We start from the raw sequence: 23555 nt of genomic DNA on the forward strand, positions 1-23555 counted from the left end.
TGGCTTGGATAGACGCTGTGCTTTTCTTTTGTTACGAAAGGATTCCTAAAAAAAGACCGAATAAAAGGGGGCGGGGGTTTGTCTGAGGGATTGTGTTTGAGTAAAATGCAATCTGTGTCGACACAGGTTGTGGAGCAAGTCAAAAGGCTTGGAGTCTGATTTCTAAACCTAACATGCTGTGAAAGTACTGATATAAACCATTACCATCATGAAAGGATGTGTTCACCAGGAACTTTTAGGATTTCTTTGGCACATCTTGTCGCTGTTGATTTGCATGTAAGAGTTTAAATCAACAGAACAAAACAACAACTGTCGAGACAAAATGTCTGACCCCACCGCGTCGCTGATGGTAAACTGTGATTAAGTAATCTCAATAACATTTTTTTTCCCCTGTGTTAACAACCTTGCAAGACAACTTTATCCTTACAAAATGGTTTCATCATGCACTGTTCATGGTGTGCATTTCAGAGAGGCCGCAGTGGCTTACTTACTGGAGAGTGCATGCCTTACATCACCAAAGGAGGGGGTCGGGTGAATTAAGGGCTTATATGCAGGCTGACCGTGGACTTCTGGCTGTCTCACGCTTACAGAAAAACAATCAGTCTATGGTGAGAAAATATGATTTCTTTCTTTCTTTCCATCAAAATATAAATACAAACCTTTCTGCAGCTTTATTTAACATTTTAGGATTCCATATCAATCCCAGAGAACAAATATTTGTTGTCATCATGTCTATGCTTACAATTGCATTGTGTAAATAAAAAAACAACCGCGTTCTCTAACAATCTAAGACTGTGTCCCCAGCAGCCCCATCTTTGAGTAACACTAAGTAATCCCTCAATATTCACAGATATTTATTTTACCTCAGCTGGTTGAGACAACATTTCATGATTCCTGTCAGGTTATGTTTTGACATTTGTATCTGTTGGAAGCTTCAAATAAGTCCAATGGGCTGTCTGCCGCTTCCTGTACTGGAATATAATTTATCTCCGTTATTTTTTTAACAGTGCAAATAATATATATATATATATATATATATATATATATATATATATATATATATATATATATATATATATATATATATATAAATCATGCAAACTTTTACCATAAGTGCTCTGTTCACTTTCCCTGCAAGAGTAAGCTTCTCTCTAGTTTGCTGCAGCAGTAATATGGTACCAGGGGAATGGGTGGCTGTTGGTGTTTTAACAGGGATGACCAACTCACTTCTCTCCTCTATGGCTGGTAGTGCTTATCAGCCAGCACCATGCCCTGAGCACCGCTTCCACTTCACAAGGCCACCAACACCTCGACTGCCACTGGATGTTTACACTGATCCCTTCATAGAGGACTCCCTTGGGCTGCTGTCTCTGTTTGTGTTCATGTTCGCGTGTGTGTGTGTGTGTGTGTGTGTGTGTGTGTGTGTGTGTGTGTGTGTGTGTGTGTGTGTGTGTGCGCGCGACTCCCTTGGGCCACAACACAGCTTGTCTGCATTGAGCCTCGTGGAGTGACAATGCCGGGTCTGTTCCTCCAGACCACAGTCAAACACTGCGTGCCAGGGGACGAGCGATGAAAGAGTGGACAAGGACAAGTGCTCATTCAGGCCTGAGCCCCCTTGATGTGAACAAAAACTATGAAAGCAATGGGTCAAATATAATGGCAGCATGATTTTAGTCACACAATATATACCACATTTTTGGATATTTTGATTTTCTGCCCGTTATAGAATGAACACCTCCAACACCAAGACTTGCATGATGCTTCTGATGCTTCTGTGACATTAGCCTGGTATATGGGACATAATTCATTTTCATAGTCACATGAATGCGGCAACATCTACAATTACGGTTGCTTTCGTGCATAGCATGTTCAGAATGTTTTGGTTGGTTGTATTCCTTTCGGGAAGTCTGATAAATATTATACATGGTCTGGCTGTATCACGCTTTAAAGATGCTAAATATGGCAATCAGAGCATTTCTTTTGCCTCAACAAAGCGACAGCTGAGGGGCCTGTAGGCTAACGGTGCCTCCATTACTAACAGTGCGCACAGTGTTGACAGAGCTAACAGTAGTAAACTCAGGGAGGTGCCATGTTAATGCTCTTAATATCATGCTGAAAACCCTCAACTCACACAGTGTGATGAGGATTTACACAAGTACTTGAAATATGTTGTATTGATATTTTGCTCTGTCCCATTACTAAAAAAGGAAACTTTCTGCTAGGTCTTTGCTTTGTTTTATTTAATTAATTCATAGAGAAGAATAATCAAAGTGAGCTGAAGGTTTTGAGTGGTGATGGCTTCACGAGATGCAGAAAAGTACAGAATGCAATTCATAAAGAGATGACTTCTAAAAAGGCAAATTGTGCCAAAATAGGAATCATTGATGATATGAAGTCATCTTTTAGCATCACCCACAAAGCCACGCTAAACATATTGTTAGATTTTGAGTAGTGATTTTTCTTATACACACTGAAACATGCCCTTGAATCTGTTGAGTAGCACTTAGCTAAGCGCTGAGCAGTCAATACACTACAGCCAAAGCTAAAAACCCCATCCATGCTTGAAAAAGTCTTTCATTAGTCATCCAGCAGAAGAAAAGAACACAAGCAGCAAATTGAAGTCTCAGCTGGCCACTCTGGCAGTAAGGGGCGCCTTTCTGCTTCCTGTTGCTCATTTCACTCTCCATCTCTTTCAGGCCTTGACACTAACCAGCAGGAAGTAGCCGAGACAGACCCGTAATTTTCCCCTGACATGGTGTAGGTGTGTATGTTTGCACATACGCAACTTTCACCAAGTCTTCTGATTATTGAAACCTGCACAGAGGCCTACACAATAATGAGTTAGTCTCGCTAATTTATGCTGAAATTTGAACACACCGTTTCACTAAGAATATTATTATACTATTTTGAGAATGCTTCAATGCAGCCACTAAAGCAGAAGCAGGTGGAAATAGAAGGGAAGTGATGTGTTTTGTGTCAGTTTGTATGTCAAGAGAGCGAGACAAAGGGAATCAGAGTGAGTCCTCTGGGCCAAAACACAGCTCGTCTGTACTGAGAACAGTGGAGTGACTCTGCCAGATCTCCTCCAGTCACCGATGTTGTGGGCCAGAAAATGGCCAACTTGAGACGGAACGGGGTGAAATGATCCTCCAGGACTTCACAAATCTTTACATACGTTGTTCAACAAAAAAAGAGCCAACAGAAACTGTACATCTGCACAATGTAGGTTTGCGCAACTACATTTAAACCCCAAGTGCCTGACACAGATGACAGTGGAGGCTGAAAGACTGTGAAAAACACTCTGAAGTTTGGGCGCCATTTCCGTTTGATTAGACTTGAAAATGAGGTGACATGAAAATGTTGTCATCAAGACAGCATACACACTCAAAGACTATTTTCTTTGGGGGAAACTGCCCTATCATCTGCATTAAAGCAGATATCACTGTTATTAAATAATAAATAAACTATTTACATCCTATACTTGTTCATTTCTAAAGCAGGCAGCAATATATGTCGAATTATTGTCTAGGTAATGTATGTAAGGTCTCTATAATCCAAATAGACATATTTACTAGCAATTCAAAAATGCTAATATGATGTCAAATATGGAAAACATGTACAGTTTCAATGATACAGAATATTTTTTTCTTTCAACTATCTGATTTTACAAGATTTACCTTCGTTTCACACACAGAAACTGTCACCAATCACCATTCAATAGAGCAGGGCATTTGAGTTTATGTATTTCTTATTGTTTATCCCTGTGTAAATTGAGTCTGTTTAAATGCAGTAAATCCAAATGATTATAAAACAGATCAATGCCTGGTTAATTAAAACAAGAACACAACAATCTTAAGCTTCCCTTATTGAATCTGATTGTTTGTTTGCTAGCTTATCTATTTGTATGAAGATGAATTATACTGAAGGCCCCTTGATATTACATGAACAAAAGGCTGTCTTTGATCAGGTTAGATCCACCTACTGAAGAGGGAGGTTTTGCATATGATGAGATATTCAGCAGCATAACGTAAGGAGATCAGTTTAAAAAAAGCAAATATTTAACAAATAAGGTCTGCCCCTGCATTTATCAAATCACCGGCATATAAAGCAGTGATTAATCTATTTTCATAGGAGACCAGAGTGATTCGAGGAAATCTCTTGTTAAATTAGTTCCCAACTTGATCTTATCCAAGATTTCTTCTTCTTTTTTTTAAATCTCTAACACAAGGGATAGTTGCATCACCTTCTGGGCCTTGTTAATGAGTATTTCAGTCTCCACTGGAAATTATAAGATGTAACTAAACTATTGTGAAAATTAAAGGAGAAAAAAGCCCTTGGTCTTTTATAGTTTTCACATCAACATTTACTCTTATGTGAAACTGATTGTTTTATTATTTTGTCTCATGTGTGTCATTTTACTCACATACAGTACACATTCTTTTTTTGTATTTACCAATTTTTGCAGTAGCACACCTATTTAAAGGTAACCTTTACCCTACCCGAGATCTTCAGCCTTTTGGCCGATGAAACAGTTGCGTCATAACTTAGCCGGTGCTTAAATATCTACTCTCAAGTCAAAACATCCCAGATATGAGACTACTTAGTGTCAGTTCAACAGCGGAAATAAAAGACATGAACTGTCATCCTGTCAGTTAATTACAGTTGAGGATTATTCTCTTTCGGTGTCTTTCAGACATTTTTTAATCTTATTTATCTCTAAGCTAATAATCATTTTTAGAGAGCACAAACATACATTTACCAGTTAGCCATGGGTGCAACAAAAAACAAACGATGGTCACTGATAGTTATATTATTTCAGTCCAGTGGCGAAAAGCAAATCTTACAGATCTCACACACAAACAGAACCACATCTGTAGACATATGTAGACACACAGTCACTTGCATCTTTCAGCTAATCAGTGTACACACACACACACACACACACACACACACACACACACACACACACACACACGCAAACCCCTGAGCAGATCAAGGCTTATCCACCCACAGTGGTGATAGCGCCACAGGATGATGAAGGCTTGGGCCCAAAGTACCAGCTTATATCTGCAGATCAATGGCTGACCTCCCAACGAGCCACAGCCCGACTGACCAACACTACACAGCTTAAAGCCCAGCCAAAAGGCACTGCTCCAAGCTGCATGCTCAATATTATATCAGTCTAATGATTCACCCCAGGATCCCAGACTCTGTCAACTCGTCAGTGCATTTTGTTTTATCTGTTAGTCTTTCTAGGTCTTTGTGACTGCTTTATGCTTTTGTTGTCACTACCTCGAAGTATGCATTTCTGCCAGTGTCTATAGAGGGAAGGAGACCTTCTCTGGGAATGAAAGAAAAAAAAGATTAAAGAGCAATATTTTTGGAGGTGCAGAAGGTGAATTGTAACATTCTGTAACTATCATTTCCAAAGCCATGAAAGTGCTTTGAAATGTATGAAACCAGGAATGAGTCTGCTGCTGTAACAAAACCAACTTTTCCTTCAGGCATGAAGCCACATGAACCCACTTTGGCCAAAGGCATTGATCTTGGTCACTGCATACGATCTCACGTCTGACTAATCACAAGTGGAAACACATGTTTAATCTTTTGAAAAAGCAGATCGCTATGATGATTATCATGCGGCAACTCAAATGAATGAGAATTGTTCTGCCTGTGTTTACCTGTAGTTTTAAATGTTGGTCCTGATGCAACATGCATCATAGTGCTGGAGACACACACTGTAGCAGGAACCCCCTCAGAGGCGGTTTTGAGTACTTTGCCAGATCTTTATATTTGTCCATCTGTGTGAACATTTTATCACTGCGATAGTGTCGAAACCGTGCAAGATTTACATGCGTGTCGTTGATTTTAAAGATTGGTAATTTATAACTTGATGCCGGTGGTCCGATTTGGTGTCACAGCTTTTGTGATCCTATATCGCATTATGGTCTCTGGGATGATTAGTTGTGTGTCATATTATTCACTTTTTACAAGGCATTCATGTAAGCAATTACAGTGGCCGACTATTTTCCGACAGCAAGAGAGAGAAAGCAGAAAAGGCGCTAGGAAAGAAATAACTCTCAGTCAACAGGCACAGAGGTAACAGACTTGCACGGATAACACCAGGCCAACTGCACAAACATGTCCTTGCAAATTTAGAGCTGCAGCTCTTTTTATTTGATTTGTTTTTTAGCCAAAACGAGGCATAGATTGCAGTTAAATTGGCTCGTGTTTTTGATGTCATCTAGGACACTGCCTGCCTTTTAATGATAGGCAGTGAAAAGCTCCCTTCTGTGGTTTCCACAGAGATCGGCAGAGAAATTGGAAGTTTTGTGAATGAAGCCAGGGAAGCTGTGCCATAGTTCACATGGGGTTATTCTTCATTTCTAGCAAAAAGCAAATGTTTTACTTTAAATACTTTGAGTAATAGCAACATCTCCATTTGCATGCCTCATTTTTTTGTCCTCTACATTTTTGCCTCACTTTGCACGGGAGCTAGATTCTCACAGGTCACGAGATCACGCTGAAATATGATACGAATCAAAGAAAAATCCATTACGTCAAGAGTCAAGTTATGTGTACTTCCTCTCTGGACTTAAACATACTCTCTGAAACCCTCCTTTATTGTTTCTCTGACTGCTTCAATCTTTGTGCATCTCTATCCCGTTTTAGGGTGATACAAGTCCTTTCAGTATTTAGCAGTAAGAGCATTTTGTTTGTCTTGGTGGCAGTTTCTTAACCAGGCTTGCGATATATGACAACCACAGCATTGAATCATTTCTCCCTCCCTCTATATGTCTTTGCCTCAAGTCCACATTAAAATTTGCATGCCTTTGAGTTTGTGTTATAGCTGTCAAGTCTGTGGGCTCAAACTAATCAAAGTAAATCCTTATGAGAAACATGCAGGATAAACAAGTGATTAGAAGGGCCAAGCTTGAGACTGAGAGAGAGAGAGAGAGAGAGAGAGAGAGAGAGAGAGAGAGAGAGAGAGAGAGAGACCAACCCACAGTTAGCCAGCAGAGCTTATTCTGCCAGGACTGCTTCACTACCTAATCCCACCCTGTTTGTCACCCCCTCCAGCCCTACATATATCATATTTAACTCAGATTGCAGGAGCTGGAGTTCACAGTGATGCAGAAGTTGGAGTAGAAGTGTAGCCTGAAGATGTTAACAACAGCGGGATAAGTAAAGGATTTGCAGCAGCTGTTGCAAAAAAAAAACTCCCCTCGCGACAATCTCCTCTTGTTGGTGCCCCAGTAGATTTCTGTTTTATTGTAGAGAGCAGTTTTCCTTTTGGCTTCAACAAAACTGTGAGAAAAGTCCCAGCGAAAATCCAGATTGTTGGTGTCAAGGTTTTCAGATGTCACCGTTGATGTGCGATCCTGTGCAGTGCATGCGGAACATGATGGTTGTAATTGTCCATGTTGAGAGGCCAAATTCAGACGTTTTCCCTCACAAATTGTACATTTTGCACAAATTGTACATTTGTGAGGGCTTTTCTAATCTGCACGGTAAACACCACAAAATATTGGTAACGGTTGTGGCCTGAAGGCCACCATTCATTATTTGTGGTTGTATGAGTGTTAAGTACATTAGCACTGTCTTGATTTATTAATCAATAACAGTTGTTATCTATTAACTCTGCTTCAGTTGAATGCATAATGGCTTGCTGAAATACATACTAGGTTATGGAAGAACACACTAGAGTCATAGCTGAAATGTTATTTTCTCAACATCTACTGTTTCAACCAATGTCCAGGTTCACTTGTCTCCACTTTTTTCTTTAGTTTTTGACATATTGTTCCAAAGAGCATCTCTTCTTTAGTCACAGCATGATTCTTTGCTTCCATGTGCATATCTGAAAATAAGTGTGTCTATTCTGATGGACAGTAGAATGTGTGCACCTCATTATTTTTAAGACGATCAGTTGTAGCTACCAAGCTGTAGTTTATACACCAAAGGCCTTCTTATTCTATCTTGGGTTCAATCACGAGGAGCTGAAATTGAACTAGTCATGAACCATCATGCACAATTATCTAATGGCCCAGAGTCTGCAGTTTGGCTTCCAATAGCAATGTGATGAGTGTGTGAGAACAGTGAGGATCTCACAAGCAATATGAAAGAGGTTTAAGATCTTTGGGACTTTTTTGATATTCTATTCTGGGTCATGTATAGCCTGAATAAAGTGAAGAGTTATTCCGTCTTGCTTCTTGTATCTTAGAAACATCTCTGATTGATTTGTGGTATTTTTTTTGTTGCTTTTTCTAATGCTCTTTTTGTCACAGATATAACGTTTTTTTCCCCCCATGTGCAGCTCAATCAAAATGCAGTAGATTAAAGACAAAGTTAGAATATTCTTAGTGAGAAAGACATTCTATTATTCGTATGTGTAGAAAAGTGTTTTTTTTATTATTTGTTTAAAATCAATACTATACACGTATAAGCTAAACTATGTTAGACACAACTCAACTGTAGAGATATATAGTATTACCTATTCAACAATACATATCCAAATGTTAATACTAAAGCCTGAATTGTGGCTACATTGATGCACAATGACGGATCATAATAAAATCTTGTGTGAAATTGCAGCAACCGCCTTGCCTGAAGCCAATGAACTTGCCTTTGCTCCAATGACTATCAGCGTGTGACTCCTCTGATTGCAAAAATAGGTCTGATTGAGAAAATGATCCGACTTCTCACTTGATCTATTACCCCGGTAAACATTGTCGAGTTTATGGTCCTTATAATCTCTATGTTAATTTAGAAAATTAGGATCCCATTCTAGTAAACATGGAGGATAAAGCAGGGCATGCTTTCGTGTGTGGCTTCCGTGTGATTATCAGGTTGATACCACCGCATTATTTAGCTTGTTTGATGTCTATGTTTTAGCATTCAGTTGTTGAGGAACTTAAGGCTTCAAACCCTTTGTACTTAGTAACTTTTTATAGTGTAAATTCTGCTTTGATTCAGTGTATCAATTAATTACAAAGTGATCTGTCTTGTATTTATGTCAGATGGTGGACTATGTATCTTAATACATGTTGAAACATCTGAGAGGGACAGACAGACTTCCCTCCAGAACCTACCACACATTTTTTATACACACTGTAATCATATCCCTAGCCCAGATATGGAGCTTCAATCTCTCGGGCGGACCCCACTCCTGCTGCCTTCATTCCCTCTGCCGCCCTTATAAAAGGCCTGCAAGACTTTCACAAGTTCAAAGCAACCGGAGAGAAAACCCGAAACAACCTCTGACCCTGTCGATAGTACAATTCTCAGAGGCATGTGTCAGTCGGATTGGTAAGCCGGGTTCTTGCAGCCCTTTTCCAGGCTGTGGGATCACAAAATTCCCTTGGGGACATGTAGCCTTTTCCAAAGGCAGATGGACAGAGCAAAGAAGAAATGAAGACAGCCAGCAGGGATGTGGGAGGCCGATCCGTTCTGGGTTTCCAATGTCCAATAAAGTCATCAGTTTCAAGTGGAGAAAAGTGATGGAAAATCGTTATCGTATAAAATACAAGGATTCAAATCACTTGCTGCGGGCAACTGGTGATTGCTTTGTGGTGGCAGGGCCCAATAGGGAGTTGTTTCTAAATAGTGAACGGTCTCCGCAGGCCTCAAATGACTAATTACTTATTACTGAGTAGATGAGGAAAGTCTGTGTTTTTAAAGTAAACACTGGTGAGCAGCCCAACTTAAGAAAACAGAAAAGAAAGGTGGATATGGTGAAAGACCGACGGCCTAAATTCATTCAGTCTCTACTTTCGAAGTAAGTTAAGAGTCTTCGTGGTATTTAGTGAGAAAAAACAAAGGGAACTCAAGAGTATTGAAAGAGAGAGAGAGAGAAAGAGAGAGAGAGAGGGAGAAAGAGAGAGAGAAAGAGAGGAGGAAAGAGAGACCAAGACAGAGTGGCAGATAAAATACTAAGAAAAGTACAGATAAGAACAGAAATAGAAATGGAAAAGAAACGTACCTATCTTGGGTGACCTTTAACGAGAACAAATTCTCAGAGGAGTGAGGTCGAGATAAGGCTAATACACTGAGGAGAACATCTTTATTCCAACCTTTTCTCCTGCTGATATTTCACCGAACAACGACCAATAACAAACAGCCAAAGCCCACGACCTGTAATCCTGAACCCTGTTAAGGATCGGACTCAGCTGACGTGAAGCACTGCGTCATGATTCTTGTCTGAGTAACTCCAAACAAGCCCTCAACTGAAGGCCCTTCATCACGTAAAGCGCCAACACTGAACATGCAAAATCTCCGAATAACCACCAAACATTTGCTGACTGCTTGAGCTGGCGCAGTATGAGGAACCCCGTACTCATACCTTCGCACTCTCAGATATTAGAAATTCATTTGCATTCATCAGCAACACTGCCCCTGGGGGGATCTGTGGGAATATGTCGGATTGTTTAGTCAAAATTACTATACAGCTGGGGCAGTTTATCTTTTGAAAAGCCTGTTAATTTGTTCAGGAGGAAATGGTGTTTTCATTTGCATGTTGAATAGGGAGTAGCTCGAGAACCCCTTTCCAACCTGTTACACCTCTCTCTCCACAGCTAATGAGGCAGGGAATTACTGGGCCCACCGGGAGCCCTCAGCATGACAAACACACCATGACTTTACAGTTGGATCGGGACGGGTCCAATGCAATGTACGTGTGTGAGCGTCTGTATGTCCGTGTGCGCACATGTGATCGTGTCTGTGAATATTCATGACTCTTTGTGTGCAGTCGTGTCTGTGTGTTTGTCCAGCGGCTAGGGTTAACAGCCTGCAATTACATACACAATAATTACATTAGTTTGGAGTATATCGAATATAGCTGACTGCTCTATATAATTAAAGCAAAAATTAGCCCTATGGTTAGGTGATATTGCTGTGCAACTAATGGCTGGTCAGGCGATTGTATGACAACGAAAGGACATATTTAAAATGTTATCACTCACATTTGTTTTGTCACATCAGGAACATAAATTATGCCGTCATGAAATTGTAAACTGCACTTATAGCGGAGCGTTGGAAGTGATGTCATGCCAGGTAATTTCATAATCTTGTATGCTGCTGAAAGGTTCATGATGAATTATTTTGTTTCTTGACAGTTGATGGAAGCGAATGAAAGAGCACAGCAGCACTGATGAAGACCTGGAATCAAAAGACACATTATTTTTAAGAACAATACAAAAGCCATACATTACAAAGATCTACTGTCTTATTCGGAGTATGCCATGATTTACAGTTGAAAGGACACATATACTGACTGTCTTGGTATTTGTCCTACCACCGTATAAAATAGAATCAAGATGGACAATCAGCCATCATAACATTCACATTAAGTCAGTTATTTGTCATGAATGTAAGTGTTGCACATGTTTTGCAGCAACCTTAATTAGCTCCAAAAAAAGATGTTCAGTTTGATCAACAGTTTCAACTCCTACACAAAGGTTGTAGGTTTTTTTTGTATTACTGAAACAAAAGTAGCTTTACTCTAACCAAACAATTTGTTGCAGGCTTTAAACACTGCGTTATTCGATTGAGCTCTACTGGTAAATGTACCAGCCGTGCTGGTTTTCTACTCGCATGTCTTTGTGTGAGTCATCGGGGCAAAAATGTGATCCTGAAGGAACTTTTGAATACTTTGCCAGGTGTTTCTTTCTATTTCCATTTGTCTGTGGACAGATTTCTGTGTAAGAAACAGTCATGAAATTGTAAAGGTGTGAAGTTGATTTCAAAGTGAAAGTCGTCGAGTTAGAGGAGGGGCATTAGCTTCACGGCCCCTTCCACACACATATACACACACACTTATCACCCCTGACTCAATTTGAAGTCAATGAAGGTGTAATCCTATCGCAAGATGGTCTCTCGTAACCAGTATGGATGGGCAGTCCACTAAATTTAATGGTACGTGTGCATGTAAGCGGCTGCTGATTGTACAGTATATGGTGAGGTCAAAGGTGGCATCCAATTATCCTCCCAATGTCCTCAAGGGTTTTACAGTCATATTAAAAAAGAAAAATAGACTTATTCCAGCTTACAGAAGCACATGTTGGAATAAAGGCTGTCCAGAGAGACTATTTTGTCACGAGTTAAGGGCGATAAACACTCTTGCAACTGCAACTGCGGCTGGCCACGCAGTTGCATCGACGGACTCGTTTTGGTTTATAGTTCCCGTCCCTTTTCCATACGCCAGAACAGTAGGTGGCGCAACGACCGTTTAGAGTCGACCTGCACACCGACGTTCACCGATATCTCCCTCCAGGAATTTACTGCCATCTGCGTGTCCTTATACTCCGTCAAAGACGGGTTATATGAATGCTCATATTTGCGGACCTCCTCAGCCAAACGTTCTTCAACTGGATCCATTGTTCGTGTTTTTGCTGTGGCTTTTAAAACCTGCGGTATTATCCTATGAAACCGGAAATGCGAGACTCAGAAAGGATGGGGTGAGCAGGCTAATCGCAGTCTTGCGGGCTGCGAACGGCTCGCGTAGCTTTGCCGGATAGTCAGAAGTTTTGGGCGACGCACGCAAGACGGCTGACGAGACTACGAGACTGTGTTGGAGGAGAGGGGTGGAAATGGATGGGAGGGGGTGGGGGGTGTTAATGGGGAGGAGAAGAGTATAACTCCAGAGTACATAAATAGTTAATGATGCCTTTGCCACTAGAAGAAACTCACAAAAGCTACTTGTAAAGTAAACTGTCCATAAACACACACCCACACCAGTGGGTAGTCAAACACTGGGCGACAGTTTGCAAACACATACAGTGTTCCACACAACAAAGATCCACACACTCTCACACCCCCTCCAGCCCCCACCTCCTGTGATCAGAATGTGAATTTATGCCGCCATCACGGGAATATCTAGTGCTTTAAGGGTGTTTTCAAGTAAAGTTTTTTTTATTATCAGGAAGTCCAACAACTGAGAGAAAAAAGTCATTGAATAGCAACAGGTTTATCCCTGTATCATTAAAGCAAAGCACAACAAAGTGGAGGCGAGATTAATCATCAGCGTCCGGGTGTTCAATTACAGAGTCTGGTAAGCTGGCAGTCAAGTGCTGTAAAGTAGTATGTGATTTTCCATCACTTTGAGGTTTAATCTTTCGGTTGCTAATGAGGTATTTTTGGTGGAATTTGAAGTCCCATCCCAACGGAAAACATAAAAAAGATGAACTTCTGAACGATCGGGGTGCAATACTGGTGCAAAATGCCACAGAGAGAAAAATATCGTCTTTAAAGTTTCCATTTACACACATGCTGACAAATGTGATAAACACACACTGCGAGAGCGCTAATACTTCATGGGAGTTCATCATCACTTGAGCAAGAGGAAAAGCAATGAGGCTTTTTGGCAGATTTCCTGCTCACCCAGGGTTGACAAATTGCCAGGGCTCTCTGTCACAGCTCCACTTTGAGGCTGCTAACTGCTTCATCTGCCATGATTTAGATCTCAGGCATTAAAGTAGCCCGTGGAATGCATATTCCTTACACCTTAATTTGCATCACACAACAAGGAGCAATCGCAGTCACTTTGAATGGTAATTTGTGTGAGACAAAGCTCAATGAATCAATAACTACCTTGTTGTTGTTGTTGGGTGGAAACACCTCAGATCTCCTCAGACAGGCAATTTTGAAGGTGAGTATATGAAAACAATCTTCATAAAATGCACAAGGGTATAATTAAGATGTTATCCATTCAAAGCAATCCCCTCCGGATTGTCAAAGAGTTAGCTTGGAAGGCACCACAATATATCTGTAATGTTTCACTAAAATGACTTGGAAGGTTACAATAAACACAAACAAACCGTCTCTGTAAAGCACTTTAGCCATTGCAATTTTAATATGTATGTATTTAATCTTTAGCAGTCAATAAATCTCCTCTTAATGGAAGCCTGTTTAATTTTGGGGTTTGTTTTCAGATAGAAGATTATAATTTTGTCGAAGCCAGATGCAGCGTAAATAACTAATACAAGATATATTATAAAAGAGATACCAAACCATAGCATGAGACCTTAACTGTGAACCCCAAAAATATCTCTTCAAACTTTTTTAGTTTTTTACTTAAGTTGAACCTCTTTTGCTCTCACTTTCGATACAACTTTAAAATAACAGCCAAGAGCTTTGGATTTTATCCAGAGACAGTTTGTCATATGGCGAGCTCTTTCTTTGTCACTAAAACAATGTTATTTCACAAAAACGCCTGCTGGCTGAAATAAACATTTACTCTGCAAAAGCAAAGCAGGAAAACACATCTTGAGTGTTGTCTGTCTGTGTTGTTCCACACAATAAGGCAAGATAATTGATTACATGAGGGGAGTCTTGGTCACCGCTGTTTTGTTAACGCCTTTTTTTTTTAAATTCATGATATCATGTTTTTCTGATGAGTAGACAAATGACCTAAATAAACAGGATTAATGTCAAAACTGATGCCGGGCTGTTGACTAGCAGTGTCATGGCAACATTGTCTGTGGACTGGAGTCTGGTGTGGCAAAGCAAAGGCTTATCATACACACATTTTCTAATCTCTAATATCAGAGATTAATCCCTGATTTTGCCTGCTGCAGATTATTTGTGATTAAACATGCTGGAAGAAGTAATATTTCTAAACCATGACAGTGCCATGTAGTAAATACATCGTAGTACTGTGACTGTGTTGCCAGCAAATTCATTTCAGTGTATGACTCAGAGAACCATTGATGAAGAATGTCCTCCTCTTGCGTGATTTACACATACATGACAGATGGGTAGACGTAAATGTTGACGTGTATTGTCAGATTTGTGGCTGCGGAAGGTTATTTATCCTTGCTGCTTCCTCTAAGAGTCTACCAGTGCCCTTTCTAACTGCTTTTATGCTCAATGATGTCTGTTTAAATGAGTTTGGAGAGAGTGAGAGATAATCAGTCATGCAGCAGACTTAACTGTTCTCCCAGGAGGAGGCTGACTCACCTGAGGGTGAAAATTGGCACTGAAGACAGCGTGGACAGAGCCAGAAAGGTTGAGAGTGTCTCTCTCTGCCGGATGGGTTTGGAGGGGGCCATCACCACAAAGTTATTGTCCAGCTTTAGCTCCGACAGCGGCTGAAACAGCCTGACGCTCCCAATGCGCTGCATCGGCGTGTGCCCTGCGAAATAGCCCATCGGCCTCTGCTGGTCCGGGTGAACAGAGCTGCCCTTTCTTGAATCCTCCGAGCTGCAGTCGCCGCTGTCTGTGGTTTGAACCATGTAGTAGAGCTCCACAGCAGTGCCCTGCGCCTGCTCGGAGACCCTCTGCCTTCCCGGTCTGACAGTGGGCAGGCTGAACCAGCTGGCGAGGGGCTCCAGCTCGGCAACACATATCCCCAGCTCACCTTTGAGCCTGCACGTTCCACGCACTTCTTGAGTCTCGTGGAAGGCGAACATCCGGACGCAGGGCAGCTTGTGGATGGCGCTGTAGTCGTCCCAGTCCCTCCCTGCAATGTAGAACAGCACCTGAACCTTTGGCCAACTGGGGTGAATCCTCTCGCTGATGATATAGGTGTGGACCTTCCAGTTGAATGTGAAGAGAGGCGACGATGATGCCGATGTCGGCATTGACGATGTCGTATAAGGGGGGGTGTTAAATGGCCCTGGTGCGGTCTGCAGCAGCTCCAGAGGGACAGGATGCTGGACAGACAGCGGGCCGTAGCTGGCATTGACAAAGGGCATCTGCCGGGCCTGGTGGATGAAGAAGGACTCGGTGCGAGCCTGCAGGCTTGAGTTCCTCATTAAGTCCTGGTTTGCCTCCTGTAGGAAGAATGCTGACTCTGCATTGAGGATCCGGTAGCTGACAGGCAGATAGATTGGCGTGGGGCCATACCTCTGCAGGCCCTCCAGGATCACCTTGCTATCCACCACTGAAACAAAGAGACAAAATGACTCAGTTTCAACAACTGAAGTAAAAACACCTGGAGTAATCCACTTCTGGTCATGCATCATGGTATTTATAGCGGCATGATGAAGATTCATTGTCTTAACCCTATCAACAAAACCCGAGCCAGGCGTGAAATCAAAGTGCAGAATGAGAAAAAATTGGAGGAAATAACTCGCGACCACATTTAACATAACATTTGCATGCATTGCCTGCAACCTGAGGCAATCATATCTACAGCCACTTCTTGCAGTGAATGTTAAATGGTTTGTTGGAGACATTTCCATATGATATCACCTTCATGAGCCGCTGCTCTTATTTAAAATAATTTGTTAGACCCAATTCAAAACGTCTTTCTGAACATCTCGCTTATCAGTTTTGTCCGCATTCCCTCCAGCCTTCGATCCTTTTCAATGCGACAATCTGTTTTCCTCTCCCTCAATTTTTTCGTCTTTTGATTTAGTTTTTTCCTCTTATGACTTTATCTCTTGTCTCCCTCCTACATCCCTTCCTCCTTCATTCCAATTGCCTTTTATGCTTCAATACTGTCGGATATAAAAAGTTTGCCTCAAATGCCAGGTCAGATCCAACTTCACCCTCCAAACAGTAATTATAATCAGGTTTAGACTATGTCACACAGTGAAAAGGGATACAATTACAGACATTAAGTGCTGTTAATATGCATTTGAATCCGTCAATGCAATGCACAAAGGAAAAGTAGGAGTTACTCACTACTGTAAAACAATACAACTAATTGTGGATCTTGGAAAACAATATTGCTTTCTCTTTGTGAAGTTGAATAGGCATTTCAGCACTGCATTTTGATTGATATCGTCTCTTTGCACATAATGCAAAATGTCCTTTAGTACAAAAGGGTACTGCTGCAAAAAACGGTATATGAAGGCAATTAGTGCATAGCATATGCTGTATGGAGTTAGGAATTATCATTTTTCTTTACTTCAAATATGTCCATATCTAATTGAAAAACTTCTACTTTTATCAGTTTGTATTTAGACAAATAAATTGACATTGATCCACTTAGAAATTTGGCTTAATTTGGCAAAATAAAAAGACGTTTATGATTCATATCCCTAATGCTCAGGCAAATAATGAGTCCAAACTACATGTCTCACTTCCCATTGTTTTTAGAACACCAACATGCACTTGTCCCTTTCAGCTCACACACCCTTTAACTCTCTTGCGTCTGAGGAGACGTGTCTCACAGCTTAGAAATCTCTGTACTAAGGTATTGAAAAAAGAAAAAAAAGATCTGTTTTGTATTGGTAACATTACTCAGATGTCATAGTGGCACTGGTATCTAGAAAACATTCAATGATACCCAGCATTTGTTGTCTCTCTCTGTCTTTCTGCTTTTTCTCACATCACGGCACACTCCTATCTTTAACTATCCTGCATGCCCATCCAACCTCACCTCACCTAAATACTTCAAACCTGTTTCCATCCCACTCTCCGTCCTGTAAATCTTCCCCTCCCCCTCTTTCTCTTCCCCATCAAGTTCCAGATATTTGGACTGATGGAGTGGCCCATGAGAGCCCATTGATTTTCTGTCCCGAAGTCTCTGTGCTGTTGTAGACGTGGCGTGACAGTGATTTGTGATGATCCATGGCAGCACAGCAATGACTGGCTTCGGCCAGATGGACCGAACTAGAATCGGACGTAGGAGGAAACAACCCTGCTCTCAAAACCCTGTTTTACCTCAATGTTTAGGATACAAATACAAAACCTGGTCCTTCAATAACATTGAATCTGAACTTCGACATGCAGACTTCAGGAGATAAGTGTGCATATATATACATATATATCATTGAAGAAAATGACCTCATATACCCATATAATAATCACCTCTCATAAGGAGAGCATAGTGGAAAAAGGATATCATGTCTGTGCCACGCACCAGGCAATTTAAAGCAATAGGGCAAGCTATAGAAAGCTCCTGGTGCTAACATGCTATTTTCATTAGGTACCTCTTAGCTTAAGGCGCTGTGTCCAACTGTAACCCAGCCTAATAGGGTGCCTAATGAATCGATCGCTGTGCTAATCTCTGATCCTTCTTTATTGGTTATGACTTTCATATCCAGCCATAAGAAGCTGGTTTTATTTCTCTGAACAAGTCTATTAGATTCTCAAATAAACACATTTGTTTTTTTTTTCAAAACACGTCCCTACCGCAGCACAAGTCATTGTGTTGTCACACAGCTGAACCTAATTACAGAGCTCTCTTCCTTACAACCACTTTAAAAAGGTAAAAAGTCTGACACTTATATGGTTAACAAAGCCATGGAGATGAATTATAAATATAAATCAGTTGCACTATTATGGAAACAGTTGCTTCTTTGTATGTTTTCGTGTTGCTGAGCTTCTTTAAACTACTTAGACTCCAGAGTTAACCTGTATTTTTATACCCCACTGGATCCTTGATGGGAAGGAATACAGACAGATGTAAAGACATCCACTGAGGCTGTTCACAGTGAGTGTCTATTGCTGGTACACAGTTTTGACTGAGAGAAAGATGTTTATACTTTAAAATGACAAGACAGAGAGCAATGTACGGAGGGGAGCGGTTTCTCAGTTGCTGCTGGATCATGCTTACCGCACAGTAAGAGGATTTTCTCGTCTTCCGTCTTCTGTGGGAAATGTGACACAGTGTCCTACTTTCCACTTATGACACAGATGACACTATAATACTATAACTACTATAATACTCATTACATCTGGAGAAAAAAAAAGTTGTAATTTGCAACTTCAGATTTAGAATATGTCCCTTTCCTTGACACCAATCGGACGTCTTGAATAGAGAGGCAAAGCCGGGTGATTTGCAGCTTTGAGTTGCCCTTGGATTTCATGTCTGCAGCTACTGTACTTGTAAATCATGTCTGCAGGACTGTTTCTGCAAATGAAAAAGGGGATGATTTGTGCTGATAACTTAACCCCTGTGGTAAATCCTGGCTGTAAACTCTTGTGCAGGATTTCTTGGGCACTGCCAACCCCTCAGGACGTGGGCCGAGGAGTCTGAGCGCAAATCACACATGCGGCTGAACCGGACCGGCCTCATCATCACACAGATGCTCGAATCAGGATGTAATGTCTTGATGTTATATTCATGTGGTGTGAGCCAGGGGGGCCCACAGAAGCAATGGACTCCAAATTAAAATGCATTTAAAGTATTTCCCATGGAATTCCTACAGTATGCAGCAACCAACTTTTAAAATAAGCTCTCAAAATTGTATTGAAGCATTCACGTCCCCAAGACCACCATGTGTGGCTTACATTCAAAGCGCTTCTTATAATCACCTGTTCTTGTCCCTGGCGACCTAAGTAAAACTTCACCCAAGAAATATAATCCCTTCATCTTGCCTCCCTCCTCCTCTTCTCATCCTATCTTTATCCTCCAGCACGTGTGAATATTGCAACTAGTCCCTGATCAAACATATTAAGTTGGCCTGACTTCAGTAATACATTCATCAAACAGATTTTCTTATATGAAATCTGTAGAGGGAGAGGTGTCCGAAGTAAGTGGTGGGAAAACGAACAGCAACGGGGGATGGAGTTTGGAAGTGATGGTGCATTGACTTTTTGTCAAGTGTTCAGAAAAAGTCAAAAGATCACAGCACAGCAAGAGATGAGGAAAATGGCTCACATTCAGTTCTGAAATAAATTCATTTTTTCTTAGAGAGCCATCAGAAACACAGCATTGCACTTGCCTGCTTTAGGAACACCTGTAAGAGTTCACTGCTTTCCAGCCAGCTGATGCAACTCCTACCGTCTCATTTCACACTGCAAAAAATACAACAACCACAAGTGGTCCCTGACAAGGCCGGCATGGGAAATCTAAATCTGGTCCCTCCGTTTGTCTGTACATAAATCGTTTTAACTTTATTTCTACAGTTCTGTTTTGGTCTGTAACGGTCTCAAAGGAAAAGTCGGGCAATGTTCCACATGTTTCTTAAGGTTCAGAAGTCCAATGCAAAGACCAAAACCGCAATTAATGTATCCTGCTAACGAGCAAAACTTTCGTATAGCTTATTCCACTGAGCTCGAAAACACATCACACACTTTTGCAATGGGTGACATTTTCCTTCCTAACCACAAACATTGGCCCTGTTTATTCAGCCCACATAAGTTCTCAAATTAGATTAATGTAGAGCCGAAAGTTGTCCACCTCAAATGTACTATTCATGTTTAAGTAACAGTTGCCAGAAACTTTGACCGAACTCTCTAACGATGTCTCAACTGTGAATTGTCAAAGAATACTCACAAAGAATGCTAACTAATAGTTTTCCCATCAGCCTCAGCTGTACTGTACTTGTACTTTGCCAATCCTACCTCCTACATCCTACCTCGTACCTGTCAGCATGCTAACATGCTATATACACGGCTCTCAAGTGCCACGCATTGAGCGTTACTCTCACGCATTTTGGTCTTAAGTCACGCCCTCCCGCCACACATCATATTTCTCACGCTAAAAAAACCAACTCTAGGCTATTTAATGTGCCGCAGCACGCAAACATGACCTGGTTGCGCTGACCTCACCATGGAGGAATCAAGCACGTCTCCTGAATCCCCTGGAGTTCTGCCGTGAGGTGCCACTCATCAGCCAATCAAAAAAAAAAAAGAAATGTTCTACCCGAATACCGAATCAGAAAAACGTTTGTATCTGTTGTATCTGGGTGAGATGAATGGCAACAATGGTAAACAATAGTCTCCGCTGTCGCCACTCAGCTAACTATAGCCGCAAGCATAGCAGTACACTTTACAAATCCAAACAGTACATGTGTGATTTAGTTTTGGAAGATTAGTGTTTTAAGACCTCTTTAAATCAAGATGCCTGTGAACTTTCATTCATCCTTTTACACAGTTTGATGTTGACTGTAAAGAGTTATTTATTTCATGCTTAAATGAGTCCCTCCGTATCTTTCAACAGAACTGCCTAATGTCAGTCATTATAACAACATCTTTTCAGCAGCCTCGAGGACTAAGTACGCAGATGGACCTAGGTATTTCCAATTCTTGTGAAATATAAATTAGAGGCTCCAAAAATCACCTCGAGACGCATGTTAAACTAACTGCCAAGTGTAATTTTCATGATGTTCGATGCTGTTATCAGCTCCTCTCTAATCCCACTTTTATATCAGGAAGTGCCAACACTTTACTGACAGTGTTGAGTGAGGCAAATCATGTTTTGTCTTCTAATCGTGACATTTATAAAGCTCTGTGAGATACCACATTTTTCCACAAGGTAAAACATTAAGATGTGATCTTTTTGTGGCATTTTCTTTTGTTAAACATGTGGGAGCTTGCTTTGCAGAGGGACTGCTGAGGGGACCTTGAAGTCACCATCAATAGACCTACTCTCAGTCAGTATGAGACATAACTTCTTTATTTTCAGCCACAGAACAATAGGATGTAAAGGGTATTTGGGGTACATGGAGGGCTGGATATAAATGTCAACTGCTGCTCTGATGGAGAAAATGCCATTGGCAAAGTCAAGAAGTTTAAAACCCTTATCAGAGACAGTTTCTGATCTAGTCTTGTGGGCGCACAAAGGGAAGAGGAGGCTGAATGTCTCCAAAACCTCTGAGCAGCACGGCAATCAGCTAAGCTATTGAAAACCCGCCAAACTATTTTAATTGCTGTATTGACTGAGAATGGGTTTTAACAAATTTAATCTAACATTTTACTACAATAATACTATCCTATTCAAAAACCAAAAAAGGTCATCCATTTACATTCTTTCTGAACGGAGTTTATATATGAGCCAAGAAGAAGAATGTCCATTATGCATAATATTCATTAGGCTCATCCATTTACAATCTTAAAAGCACACTTTGGGCACTCCTAAATGCAGTGCAGGCTACTAGATATAAAACTGTCTTCAGTGGCTGACAATATAATCCCCTGGTTAGTGAAATGTCCTGGGTGATAGCTCAACACAAACAAAGCACACAGCGACACTAATCCTTCTAAGTGCCCATCACATGGACCCTGACACTGCAGGAGAACCAGGGCAGAGCAGAGAGCCCACTCCCAGCTGGAGGTTAATCTGATCACATAAAAGCAAAGCACACCTCATCTTTCATCACTAGGCAACACATTCATGCAGCAATCGATAGGTGGAATCATATTTTCCCCTTTCAGAGAAATGAGGGAAAATGAAGTATTGTGACCCAACCAAGATGGATGGGGCAGGGCTTCATAGCTTTCAGATATCAGCAATAAGCCGAAGCCTCGTGTTTCTTCAAAACCTGAGTTGTTTTCATCTCTGACAAATCGTATGGCTTCTTTACTTCCAAGAATGGCCTTTGGGTCATTTCCGTCGATAAATTCCCACAAGACGGCACAAAAGTAATTTACAGTACGCTTGTCGTCTCTCTCTCTCTCTCTCTCCCAAGCACCTGCCTCTCATCTCACCTTCCAAGCACACAATTACGTCAATAAAGATATATTAGCAAGGCCACATGCCACATTCCTTTGGGACTGTTAATGTTAAGCTTGAGGAGAGTGGAAGGCATTCTTCTCTCACGCATAGGAATTTACAATCTTATAAGCACTGGCAGGAAATGCGCATCGCTTAACAATCAAGACGAATTCATCACAAAGGCTTAATTAGGGTTTAACATCTTCTGTGTGTTCATTAGGGGTTAGGGATAATGTTTAATACGCCTAAGATAAATGTATGCCTTTGTTATAAACCCCTCTTTATGGGAATATAGATGATTAAATGAACATTTTCTTTCTTTGGCATTCTACAATAACTAATTTAGTAAAATAAATGATGTTTTAGCCTGAAGAGACTTAGAAAGACACAGTTTGGCATGCTTTGACCAGGTTTTCTACCAGTATTGGGTCTATTGGAGGTGACCGTTTATAAGTCATGGTCCCAAATTTGAAAACTGCACATTTTTGCACGCTCTTTGATATAAAAGTAAATAACAAATCAAAAGGCTGCTACATCTATCATCAATGGCAGCACAAAAGCAGCCTCCTCAGAGAGTAATTACATATTACATGGTCAAAACAATGCTGGAAATGAATTGTTTGTAAGCTGTCGTTTCTTAAACAGCCAATGTGATGCACCACAAGCCGCCTCAATTAGATCCAAAAGGTAACGACTGCTAAGAATGACATTTAAAATCCATCCTCCGTCTCTGCTCGCCTGAAAATAATGTATTTCAACGTTACGGGAATCTTAAAGAAACACAAATGGAAATGAAAAAGATAAACCTCCCGTTTGCGCATTAGTTATGCCCAACTGGGGAAAACTTCCTGCGGCTTCCAAACATTACTTTGTCTGCATAAAGAACATTTTTCCCACTCGTTCTGCGAGGCATCACATCTCCCTGGTGGGGTTACTGAGCAACAGCAATGAACAGCACTCCGCTAGTTGTGCAGAGAGGAAAACAACCTCCAAGCTTTCTGCCTTGAAGACACATTAGGGACACAAATGTGCTTTTTATGACACTTCAATTCTGTCCATTGCCTGTGGGCCTAGTGTTTGTGCGTCGTACAGTGTCAGGGAGGGAGGAGGCGAATGGGCGAAGCAGGGAGTAACTCAAGAGTCGGTGGTTGTTAAGACGAGATGAACTGGGAGACGGGAGCTCTTGAAGGAACGGGGCCAAATGTGCTGAGCGGAGCAGAGGAGCAGT

The 23555-nt window shown here is 41.1% G+C and overlaps 1 protein-coding gene and 1 long non-coding RNA gene across 2 annotated transcripts in view; one reads left to right on the top strand and one right to left on the bottom strand.

Annotated features, from left to right (window-relative positions):
- The window catches only part of si:dkey-112m2.1 (transmembrane protein 132C), a 124116-nt gene that overhangs the window by 66178 nt on the left and 34383 nt on the right, over window positions 1-23555 (bottom strand). The window contains exon 3 of the mRNA XM_068574828.1: window positions 14953-15877. Within this exon, the coding sequence (XP_068430929.1) occupies window positions 14953-15877 (925 nt within the window). The remainder of the gene's footprint in view (window positions 1-14952; window positions 15878-23555) is intronic.
- On the top strand, window positions 18295-19076 carry LOC137783564 (uncharacterized). Its single transcript, XR_011077352.1, has 2 exons — window positions 18295-18379; window positions 18877-19076. It is a non-coding gene; the product is annotated as an uncharacterized lncRNA (long non-coding RNA).

This window comes from Clinocottus analis, unplaced genomic scaffold (genome assembly GCF_023055335.1).
Source record: "Clinocottus analis isolate CAN_PGR_092001 unplaced genomic scaffold, fCliAna1.0.p SCAF_13, whole genome shotgun sequence".
Taxonomy (NCBI): Eukaryota; Metazoa; Chordata; class Actinopteri; order Perciformes; family Cottidae; genus Clinocottus; species Clinocottus analis.